The following is a 12,462-nucleotide window of genomic DNA, read 5'->3' as shown; positions in this document are numbered from 1 at the left end:
ATCCGCCTCACAGAAGTAGCAGGAGTCACAGGCTCAGATCTTCAATGGTTCGCATCCTTCCTAGGAAATCATTCACAGACCGTGAAACTCGGGAGAATTCACCTCTGAAACCCGGGCAGTCTCTTGCGGAACCCCTCAAGGACTGCCCTTGTCGCCAGTGCTCTTCAACATATAGATCCATCCACTCCTCAAAATCATCAGATTATCAGACCTCTGCTTCCACTCGTACGCTGACAACACGCAACTTTACTTGCGTATCACCGGACAAAGAGACCATCATCAGCAACTAGAAAATTTGCCTCACTTTGATAGAAGACTGGATGACCACTAACTCCCTCAAACTCAACGAATCAAAAACAGAGCTTCTTATCCTACACGCAAACCATAATTCCCAAACCAAGATCCCCTGGACACCACCCACCGTCTTTGGGTAGACCATCTCCCCAAAGGCCAAGGTCAAGAGTCTCGGGGTCACTTTTGTCTCGCAAATGTCAATGGATGCCCAAATAGGAGCAGTAGTCAGTGGTTCTCACCATCTGCTACGCAGACTCATCCCTTTCATCCCAAAGAAGGACAAAGTGGTAGTTGGAACAGTCATTAATTCACGACTTGACTACACAAACTCCCTTTACATAGGATTACCCCCAATATGAACTTGCGCGCTTACAATTTGTCCAAAACACGGCGGCAAGGCTGATAACAGGAAAGAAAACCCTGGGAATCATTCTCCCCTTCCCTGAGGAGCCTACATTGGCTAACCATAAAGAATCGGATCACATTCAAGACCCTCTGCCTCACCCACAAATGCATGCATGGAGACGCTCCTCAATACCTACTCGAGAAAATAAAACACTACACACCCAACCGCAGTCTTCGATCATCTAACCAAAACCTCCTCCTTGTTCCCAAATCCCGTGCAAATCAAAGGGGGAACGGAGATTCGCTGTCCAAGGATCTCGGCTATGGAACGCTCCATAGCAACGCTCCAACCAAAATCCGCTTGGAAGAAAACCACCAGGTCTTCGGGAAAAAACTCAAGACCTTCCTCTTCTAGGAGCTGGACAACAAAGCTCATCACAGCGCCTTGAGGCGATTCAGTTCGCGTTGTGCGCTGTACAAATCATTAATTCGGCATCAAAAATTTCTGTGATTTGCAGTTGGGGAAGCCCACTACCTTTTGGTCTGGCATCAGCCCCCGAGTCTTTACCAAGGTATTGGCTCCAGTTTTGGCGTTGCTGCGTCAACAAGGGATCGCAATTGTGGGGTACCTAGACTATCTCCTCCTGAGGGCACCTTCCGCCTCAGAATTAGAGGAGGATGTGGCAATCACCATGCAGACTCTGCAAGAATTTTGGTGGCTGTTGAACCTAAAGAAGTCGGTGATTGTACCGACCCAGCGTCTGGAGTACCTAGGTTTGCTGCTGGACTCCATGGAAGAGAGTTTTTCTCCCTTCAGACAAACTGCAGACTCTCAGATCCGCAGTAAAACTGCTTATGAACTGCAAGTGGTCGTCACTCTGCTTTTGCATGCGAGTCCTGGGACTCATGGTAGCCTCCTTCGAGGCAGTACCTTATGCCCAGTTCCACACCAGAGTCCCGCAGACAGAGATTTTGACAAAATGGGACAAATCTCAGGTGTTCCTGGAGTGACAGATCCAGGTGAGCCAGTCAGTCAGAGACTCACTGATCTGGTGGCTGGGGTCCCCGGTGATTCAGTCTGGGAAATTATTCCTACCTTGGAAGTGCACAGTGATCACAACGGATGCCAGCCTGTCCGGCTGGGGTGGAGTGATGGGGGTTCAGTCAGCTCAGGGCCTCTGGTCAACGGAACAATCCAAGTTGCTGATCACTCTGCTCGAATTGAGAGCGATCAGGCTGTGCCTCTCTACATGGTCGATGAGCGTTCAGGGGCGTCCGATCAGGATCCAGTCGGACAACACCACAGCTGTGGCATAAGTCAATCACCAAGGGGGAACAAGGAGCTCAGCCGCTGCATCGGAGGTCATTCACATACTTCGGTGAGCAGAGCAACACGTACCAGCCTTGTCGGCCATTTACACCCCGGGAGTGGAGAACTAGCAGGCGGACTATCTGAGTCGCCAGATGCTGGACCCAGGAGAATGGGCATTGCATCCGGAGATATTCAGGTTACTGTGCCTGAGGTTGGGGCACACCAGACGTGGATTTCTGCCCTCCCGTCTCAATTGGAAGGTACCAAGATTCATGTCCAAGGCAAGAGATCCGTGGGCAAATGCGTCAGACGCACTGGTGGCTCCGTGGGATCAGTACCAGCTGATCTACACCTTTCCTGCACTGAAACTGTTACCATGCCTGCTTCGCAGAGTGGAAGCCGAGGGGATCCCAGTAATACTGGTTGCCCCAGATTGGGCTCAGTGTCCTTGGTACGCAGACCTAGTGCATCTGGTGGCAGACGCTCCCTGGCAATTGCTGTTGTGAGAGGACCTACTGTCTCAAGGTCCGATTCTACATCCTGCTTTCCCATCGCTGGCTTTAACGGCATGGATATTGAGAGCCAGGTGTTGAGGAATCGGGGTCTGTCGGACTTGGTGATCCCGACTATGTTGAGAGCACGAAAATCTTCTCTGGAAGATATAACATTGTACCTGGAAGGCCTACATCTCCATGTGTGAGAAGAAAGGATGGCATTCGCACTCCTTTTTCTATATCCAGGATCCTGCTGTTTCTTCAGCGAGGAGTAGACCAGAAATTGACGTTAAGCACCATTAATGGGCAAATATCTTTTTCAGCGACCTCTGGCGTCTCACTCCTTAGTGAGTACCTTTGTTCAGGGGGTCCGTTATGTAGTCCCTCCGGTGCATCCACCGTTGCCTCCATGGGATTTGAACCTGGTGTTATCGGCGCTTCAAAAAACGCCGTTTGAAAGTAGGGAGATTCCCCTGTTGACTCTCTCAGAAGGTGGTCTTTCTAGTGGCTATCACATCAGCCAGGAGGGTTTCGGAACTGGTGGCCTTGTCTTGCAAGTCGCTCTATCTGGTTATACACAAGGATAAGGCGGTGTTGCATCCGCAACGGTCTTTTCTACCGAAAGTGGTCTCGGCTTTTCATATTAATGAGGACATTGTATTACCATCTCTGTGTCCTAAGCTGAAGCACCCTAAGGAGGTGGCCCTTCACGCTCTGGACATGGTGTGGGCTCTGAAGGTGTATTTGTCTGCCACTGCTCCCTTTCATAAGTCAGACTCACTTTTTATTTTGGTGGCTGGTCCCAAGAAAGGCATGGCGGTCTCGTTGGCCAACATTTCCAGGTGGATCAGACAGATTGTAGTACAAGCCTACGCCTTGAAGGGGCATGTGCCCCCCTTTCCGGTCACGGCCCACTCCACAAGGGCAATCGTAACGTTTCGGGCCTTCCGATACCAAGCGTCTGTTGCTCAGGTGTGTAAAGCCGCGACCTGGTTGTCTGTCCACACGTTTACCAAGTTTTACAAGGTAGATGCAGTGCATCGGCTGATGCCTGTTTTGGCTGCAAAGTTTTGCAGGCGGCCTTATAGTTGCAATTGAATATGCAATATATATTTCCTTTTTTTACATTTTTTCGATAAAAACACAGTACCGTTAAGTTAATTACATTTTGCAGTTTTTTTTTTTTGTGCGGATTTCTCCACGCACTGTTGTTTTTTTTTTTTTTTTTTTTTGTGGGTATGAGACCAGCTGTGTCGGTCGGTGAATATAAAAGAAAATAGGATTTTTTTGTACTCACCATAAAATCCCTTTCTCTGTAATTCACAGACCAACACAGCACCCGCCCCTCCTTTTTCTCTTTTTTATACTGCTTGTTGACGTACTGATGACTGCATGGCAGGGTGGAGGGTTGTTGCCCAAGGGACCGCCCCCCTGGGCGGAACTAAGAGTTCTGAGTTTTTGTATTACAACTAATGCCTTGTATCTCCCTAGTAATAGGGCATAACAACCCAATGGTTATGAGAGGAGCTGTGTCGGTTGGTGAATGACAGAGAAAAGGATTTCACGGTGAGTACAAAAAATCATATTATTGCCAAATGGATTTGTCAAGTGATTGTTCAAGCTTATGGTCTAAAGAAGAAAATTCTTCCTTTTTTATGTTAATGCACACTCCACCAGGGCTGTTAGTACCTCTTGGGCAGTGCATCACCAGGCCTCTATGGCTCAGATCTGCAAGGCTGCAACTCCAGTCCATACATTTACCAGATTCTATCAAATCAATGTTAAAGGTTATGAGGATGTTGCCTTTGGGCCTCTGGCCTCTTATTGCCCTACCTTTTTTTTATTTATTTTTTTTTGTCATGTCTCCCTCCATTCAGTTGCCATTTCTATGGGACATCCCACATAGTAACTACTATGGCTCTGTGTCCCCTGATGTATGAAAAGAAAACAGGATTTTTAAAACCGCTTACCTGTAAAATCCTTTTCTTTTGAAGTACATCAGGGGACACAGAGGTCCCTCCCTTCTTTGTGTATATGTACATGCATATTGCTTGGCTACAAAACTGAGCTACTCCCAGTAGTGCGAGGGGTTATATAGGGAGTGCACTTCTTGTCTTGGGGTCTGCCAGTGCCCATCGCCTAAAGATGGCCTGTAACCCAAATAGTAACTACTATGGCTCTGTGTCCCCTGATGCACTTTAAAGAAAATAATTTTACAGGTAAGCTGTTTTAAAAATCCTGTTTTTTACAGCATCTCAGATTCTAGAAGGTAATACTGAATTGTGCTCCTTTTTGTCTTTCTACAGCTACAGAAGAATGGGCTGAGGAAGAATAGTCTCCTGAAAAACGGGCTTTCATTCGAATTAAAATTCGACCCCTGGAAACACAATACTTTCACAACCACCAATGAAAACAATGACACGGAGACCAGCAGCAGTGACACATCCGATGATGACTTGTGAGGAACTGGCTGACTAATCAGAACTATTTTTCTTTGGAAGATAATTGTGAACACAAAATAAAAATTACTGTCGCTCAGAGCTCATCCTATCGGTGCGCTTCTACATGGAAGTAGTTTTGCTGGTTCTTTGTGTCTCTCTCGCGCGCGCTCTCTCTCTCTCTCTCTCTCTCTCTCTGCCTATTGGTAATGGACACTGTAGATGTTTGAGGATTTTGATTGGGTAAACTTTGATTCCTCTTCTTGGCAGCCTCTCACTAAATGGCTATGTGACAGTTTATTAAAGGGAACCACCTTAAAGAAAGAAAGCCAATTGTATAGTATTTTGCCAAGGTTTTTGGTAAATTTGTCTTCAAAACAAAAAAGAAGCACTTTAATGACAATACTTATTTTTTTTTTTTTTTCAGTTTTTTGTTTCTTCCACTGCAGTCTCGTACAAATGATGTAGCATGTTTATTAGATAAAATATTCAGTTTTTATTTTTGTTTTGAGGCCTTTAAACTTTTTTTTTTTTTTTTTTTCTCCAGTTCCACAGTTTAAATGCATCGTTTTCATTGTTTTCACTATCAAGGTTTTATTTGGGTATCTGTAGAGCCTGGCATTGGTGAAGTGACATGGACTAAACTGTTCAAAATAAACCTATTTTGATATAAAAATTTCAGGCTTCTGACCAATACCTGAATTTGATAAAAAGAAGGTAATCCATCCAAAATTGTTACTACAGCATTTAAAATGCGTTTACAGGTTGTAGAGCTGCACGATTAATCGGCAAGAGTTGAAATCGCAAAAACAGCATGTTACGATCTTTCTAACAAGTGCAGAGAGTTCTCACAGCTGGAAAAAAGGCAGCGTGCCAAGTTTTATTACAACAGGTGAATAAGAAGACACTAAGCATCTTTTTGTTCTTTTATCAAAGGAAAGAACTCCTGTGTGTAAATGAGGGAAGTTTAAAGTGATTGTAAAGTGGTCGTGTACCCATTCAGACTACTTTTCTGTATATGGACATTTGTAGGTTAGGAAATGTATTGTGCTAGATGAATATCTTCTTACCAGATTACTCGCAAGGCAATCTGTATTGTTCTTATGACGTCACCCGCGCATGCGCCGCATGCCGTAATTTTCCGGCAAGCATAGACCCTGCCGGAAAAATCCAGGGTCTATGCCGGGGCTGCGTCATTTCCTAGTGTTGACGTCAGCCCGACATCCTACAATACTCCCATTGAGAAGCTGAGCCTGGACCCATGTGACTCGCTATGTCACAGGGTTTGTGGAGAAGAGACAGGGCTTGGCTTCAGGGAATAATGCGCACGCACGGAATTATAGCCACAGCTACATATTGAGGGTGGAAATTTATTACTGTATAGACATGGAAGACAGCAGTAGTAATGGCGAGATACAAGCAGGAGTGTTCACAAAAACCTATATTATAAACGGTAAGAAGGTTTTTTTTTTTTTGTTTTTTTTTTTTTTGTTTTTTGGGCATACCATATACGCTACTTTGATTGAAAATGCCTAAATTAAATTATATATTGAGATTTGTAGTTATTTGTAGTTCTTTGAGTTTACTACCGCTTTAACCATTTAACGACCAAACCTTTTCTGACATTTGTTGCTTACAATTAAAAATCATTATTTCCCTAATCGTCTTTCAGGACAGCCACTATGAGAGATAGACTCCTCCTCTTCCTCTGGAAACACTGCACCAGCCCATAAATTCTTACTTCCCCTGCCGGACCTCAGTTATTAGTGTTTCCTCCGGTGGGGAGACACTGTGCAAGGAACCAGGCCAATCAGTCTGGGAGGCTGTGGCCATTTTTTTAGTTAAAGAACCCGGTTGAAAGAAGCAGGGGCTTCGTTTGGAGAAAGCTGGGTTCAAACCGTTCGAAACCAACGTCCGCATGTCGGGCGGGTCGAACGGTTTACTTACCTCACCAGGTACTGCCACCCCTTCCGAGTCGAGCGCGGCTTCAGGTCGTGGGGGACTCCTATCGCGTCTACAGGGACGCAGCTGGCAAGCCGTTCGAAAGATTTCCCTGTACAAGGGTACAGTCCGCCCCTTTTTTCTTTGAACCGAGCGGGCCGAACGACGGGCGACGTCGTATCCGGCGGAAACTAAGGCTTGACCTCGAATACGATCGACTTCCGGGTCGTGGAGCTGATAGGAGGGCCGGGCACAAGCAGGAGATGAGTTCGGAACACGCACAGGCAGCCTGGAACTCTGTAGTAAGCAGCCACCTGCAGTCATGTCGGAAGCTGAGGCTCAAACAACAGACTCTATCTCCAGCATTCCTAAGGTAAGAGCACCCTGGGGAGGGGTACTCTCTATCTAGGATCCCCCCACCCCAATATATGGTTCTATCATGGGGGGGGGGGCAGACCCCCTGGGTGGCCAGGGGGGAGGGGAGGCTCAGATTCCTTCTTTTAAAAAAGGGTCTAGTGCACTCCCAGGGTTGTATCCCGAGCTTTGGATTGACTTTGTCTTTTTCTGTTTTTTCTTTTTTCCTTTTTTTTTAGAAAGCTACGGAAAAACTAGGTCTACGCATAGCTCTAAAAAGAAGTGTGCCTCCTGTAGGGACATTTTAGGGGAATCTTGGACCAAAGTGTTGTGCAAAGGCTGTATTGACTCCCTCGTTAGGGAAAGGGAATCTGAACAGGAGTCAGGACTAGCAGCTTCAGTCAAAGAGCTCTCGTCCAGCTTCTCTTCTTTTAGGTCCCTTTTTGAAAAATTTCAGCTTCCCACGGGTCCATCTCCCCAGGATACAACCCCACCTCTAGCACAGAGTTCTGCTCCGGTCCAACCTGCTAGTACAGGGGGGACAGAGGTTGCAGGCCCTTCAGGGACAGGTAGGGAACTTCCAGACAGTTCCTCTTCCGATTCCCAGGAGGGTTCAGTGGGGGAGGACCAGGACGGGAGGTCCAGGAAAGCCTCCAGATATAAATTATCCCTTGATGAGGTAGAGGACCTCTTAAAGGCAATTTATGCAACCCTCGGTATTCAGACGGATAAAAAGCCCCTAACCCTGCATGACCAAATGTATTCAGGTTTGGGGGAACCAAAAAGAAGGGTGTTTCCAGTGCACGAAGTTTTAATGGAAACAGTTAAAAAGGAGTGGCAGGATCCTGAGAGAAAACCCTTTTTCTCAAGTCATCTTCCAGGACGGCACACCTGAGAGATGAGAGGCTCCTCCCTACAGGAAATACAATCAATCGACAGCTGTTTTAAGTCCCCACCCTTCCCCTTGATCCTCAGTTTTTGATTGCGTTTCTCCCTACACAGCGAAACTGTTTGTTTTTTTCCAAATGACCCGAAGCCTGGGGCTGGTGGTCTCCCCCTGGGAGCCGGACCACAAGCCTGGGAAGCCTCTGGGTCTGGTAGGATATTCTTGTCCTTCCTGGGGGGGGTTCCCCTATCTTTTCCTCAGGGCGGGCAGCAGAAATTGGAAGAGCCCCCCTGAGAGCTGAAGGACCCTGGGTACAGTGGTGTACCCAGAACTTCAGGGGCCATTATCCTGTCTCCCCCTCCTTACCTGTACAGGTGGCTGTTCAGACGGGGGTGCTGGCCATCGGTTCTTTCCAGGGGGATCTTGTCCCCGACTCCTGGGTCCCCGGTAGCTCGCGTGGGCTGCCGGAGAGGGCGTGGCAACAAGCACCCTCGTCATTTTCAAACTTCGGGAAAATGGCAGTGGCGTTCTTACCCAGGAGGGAAGGCTGAGAGTCAGTAGGAGCAGGCGCCCACATCCTCCTTTCTCTAGAGCGAGGAGGCACCAGTTTACTACGGTGGATGTCTGCCTTAACCACCTCAGATATGAAGATGGGAATGAGGAATGGAAGGCATTGCCCCCCCCCATGTATATAGACTGACTGGTACAGTGCAGGACACAGCCTAACCTGGCACCTCCCTATGGGGACAGCAGTTGGGGGGGGGGGGGGGGAGCACTTTGGCGGCTATCCTCCTTGCGTGTGGACCATAAGGATGGAAAAGCAAGCCCGCTGGCTGGGGCAAAAAGAGGAAGACGACAACGGTGAGTACTTTACTTTCCTTTTGCCGTGGGAATTTAGCTGCAAAATCCCCAATTCCAGCCAGAGGGTTTCTGGGCATTTGAGATCTCATCTGGGGTCTGGATTCAAATAGCCCTTAAGCTTCTGCTAAAAACACCAGCTGCAGCCCCTCTTACATCAGAGAAGCTGTATGGTGGACAGGTGGTGCAGAGGAACGAGTGTGCCTAAACCACCTCAGATGAGAAAGAGGTAGGTAGGCCATTGCGCCCCCTTCCCCGTGTATATACTGACTGGTGCAGTGCAGAACCTGGGGTCGGGATACAAATAGCGCAGATGCCACTGCTAAAACCACCAGCCACAGCTCCCTCTTACAGCAGAGACACTGTGGTTATCGCAGCAGTAGGTTGCCAGCCTCTCCCTACATGCCCAGTTGTGGTACATTTAGTAGGGATGAATATAGCGTACAGAGGGGACCTGGTAGATACAAAGTTACTTACAGGCCAGGTATACCACTGAACAGGTTATTAATTGGGCAGTGGTTGGTGGATTCAGAAGCTCCCCTGGTCAGCAGGTGCACTAGGTTACCGGCCCTATTAGCCCAGCTGCTAGGAATCTGAAGTTGCTTCACAATGTTTAAAAGCTGACCTAACACTCAAGGATGGGCAGAGATCAAGCTTCTGTGTGGCACAGTAGGGGTTCCCTTGTCACAGATCCTCCTTTTGGGGGTTGCCTGCTATAGTTAACTTTCATAAGCTCCAACCTCCCACTCCACCTTTACACTGTGTTTATATTATAGTGTAGGAGGTAAGAAGAAACTTTTTTTATTGGTTTTGGCTACAATCCACTCAGTGGCAGATCTAAAGGCGATTCACCATAGATCGCTCCCTACATCCTTTTAATTGAGGATTTTCTGTGCAAACCTATGCAAGAGCTACATAATTGATTGTTTGAAGCCTGCAAATAGCTATTTACCTCCCAGGCTAAACTGGTAACCACCTCTTCTAGAGGCTGTCTTAAATTGGTCTCTAGGGCTGGGCTCATTGAGACTTTAGTTGCTAATCAGCACCACCTGGATTTGTGCTGGCTAGCGTTTGCTCAGTCTATGGAGGTAAGGTAGGACAACAACTACTACTAATAGTAGGTTGTCCAACCATTTTAGGATCTGTTCCTGGTGGTGAAGGTTTAGTATCTACAGCCCAGGCTATGTCTATGAAATAGATTGCCTGTTGGTTATTTCATAAAGGGATAGACCATGACTCCTCATTGGCTGCACACCAGTAGACCTCAGTAGTGAAGGTTTGTGCTTGCTGGGATGTTTTTGTGGCACAGCAGAAATACACATTGAGATTTGTGACATCTCTGCTTAATAAGGGCTATATTGCTGCACATCAGAAATGCACTGCACTGAAGCTTGTTTGCTGTCCTTTATATACTAAAGGTACTGCTTTGTTTTGGCTACAGATCAGAAAAATACAACAGTGAAGGTGGTCTGTACTTTCTGGTTTTGTGTTGCACAGCAGAAATGCACATCATTGAGTCTGGTGACATCTCTGCTCATAATGGTTATATTGCTGCACATCAGACATACACAAGATTGAGGTCTGTCTGTGGGGCTTTGTGTCCTGTTTTACTGCCTTGTTGGTTACTTATCAGAAAGGCAGCAGTGAAGTCTGATGGTCCTGATTTGCGTGGCGTTGTGCTGATTCAGACAGGGCTATTAACGGCAATGGCTGCCGAGTTTAAAAGGGAAGTAAACCCTTCCAAACAACTTGGACCTATAGGTAAGCCTAGATTAAGGCTTACCTGTAGGTCCAAGAAATATCTCCTAAACCTATATGGTTTAGGAGATATTTGCCCGAAAATGGGCACCGCTGTCTACGGCGCATGCGCCGTAGACAGCGGCGCGCATGCGCACTAAATGCGGCAAGTCCAAGAATGGATTTGCCAAATTTGTCGACTCCCGTGCGCATGCGCGGGAGTGACGTCATCGCGGCCTCGCCGTATGACAGCGGCGGAGCTGCGAGGCGCGACTCCCGTGCGCATGCGCGGGAGTGACGTCATCGCGGCTTCGCCGCTGTCATTGGTCGGAGCTGCGAGACGCCACCAGCAAGATGGACGCGGCGGACTACAGGGATCAGCGGCGACTTCGCTGGCTCCTGTGTCAGGTAAGTGACACATAATGAGCTACTATGCGATGCATAGTAGTCCATTATGCTTTACCTTTGCAGGGAAAAAAAGAGGAAGTAAACCCATCAGGGTTTACTTCCTCTTTAAGCATGCGATTTGACATGTTGAGTCGCATGACAAATCATTTTAATATGGATGTGCTATCTCTATTCATAGTGTTTTATTGTTGCACATCAGATTTATACAGCATTAAGGTCTGTGAGGTTTTGTGTCCTGTATTACTGCCTTATCAGAAAGGCAGCAGTGAAAATTGATGGTTCGAATTTGTTGGGCTACATAGCAGGAATACAAATTGAACCCCTGCCAGGTGTAGTACATATACTGCCTTTGGTAATCCATGTAACACCACAAAGTGGTGTTGTGCTGATTTTAGCCATGCGATTTGACATGTTGAATTGCAAGGCCAAATCGCTTCAATATGGATGTGCTATCTCTATTCAGAATTGTTATATTGTTGCACATCAGACATATACAAGATTGAAGGTTGTCTGTCCTTTTATGTCTTGCATATACTGCCTTATTGGCTGCATATCAGAAAGAACACAGCAGTGAAGGTTGCTTGTCTTTTTCTGATTTTGTTTTTGCTGCTCAGCTGAGAGACACATTGAGGATGGTGGCCTCTCTGCTCAGTATTGGTATATTACTACACATCAGACATACACAAAGATTGAATGTTTGTGTCCTGTATGTCCTATATTTACTGCCTTATCGTTTGTATATCAGGCACAGCAGTGAGCAGTGTTTCTCATGGATCTACCTTTCTGCATCTTAGGGATACACAGCAGGGGTTTGTTGGCTGCAATCCTCCAGGGAGTCACAGCATTGGGGACCCCTTACTTGTTCGACCTGAAAATTGCTATTTTTTTATTTTTTCCCTGCGACCTGTGTAATCTTGAGGTCTGTGGATCCAGGAATCAGGGACTGCTGGTGTCGCACAGACACAAATGGTACCCATTGGAGGCCATAGTATATGACTTCTCATGCGTCTTGCAGTCCCAAGTCGCAGGTTGGGTCGCACGGGTGTGGGAACCCTAAACTTATCTGTCCCTTCTGATTGAGGTTTTGCTACACAGCAGGAATACTCATCATGGCGATATTGTTTTATTTTGCAGAAGACCAGAAAGATTGCAGCTGTAAAGGCTGTCTGTCTTTTTCCTCAGTGTCTGCTTTTATGTTGTTGCACAGCAGAAATACTCAAGATTGAAGCTTGTTGGTGCTTTCTGTTTCAGAAAAACACAATGCTGCAGGTCGCTTGTGTCCTTTCTCAGTGTTGGTTCTATCTGAACTACACTACAGAAGTGCATGACAGAAAGGATTGTCTTGTGTTCCATATTTTTCCTTGTGGCATAGCAGAAATGCACAACACGGGAGTT

At 46.9% G+C, this 12,462-nt stretch overlaps 1 protein-coding gene across 5 annotated transcripts in view; it reads left to right on the top strand.

The window, feature by feature from the left end:
- The window catches only part of GPBP1 (GC-rich promoter binding protein 1), a 76,707-nt gene extending 71,691 nt beyond the window's left edge, over positions 1 to 5,016 (top strand). For all 5 annotated transcript variants that reach the window (XM_077462694.1, XM_077462693.1, XM_077462696.1 and 2 more), the window contains one exon: positions 4,752 to 5,016. In XM_077462694.1, the coding sequence (XP_077318820.1) occupies positions 4,752 to 4,907 (156 nt within the window). In that variant the 3' untranslated portion in view covers positions 4,908 to 5,016. The remainder of the gene's footprint in view (positions 1 to 4,751) is intronic.
- The last annotated feature ends 7,446 nt before the right edge of the window (positions 5,017 to 12,462 follow it).

This window comes from Lithobates pipiens, unplaced genomic scaffold, assembly GCF_037356315.1.
Source record: "Lithobates pipiens isolate NorthernLeopardFrog02 unplaced genomic scaffold, aLitPip1_a1.2 Scaffold_3, whole genome shotgun sequence".
NCBI classification, from domain to species: domain Eukaryota; kingdom Metazoa; phylum Chordata; class Amphibia; order Anura; family Ranidae; genus Lithobates; species Lithobates pipiens.
This window is presented reverse-complemented; position numbering and strand designations above follow the sequence as displayed.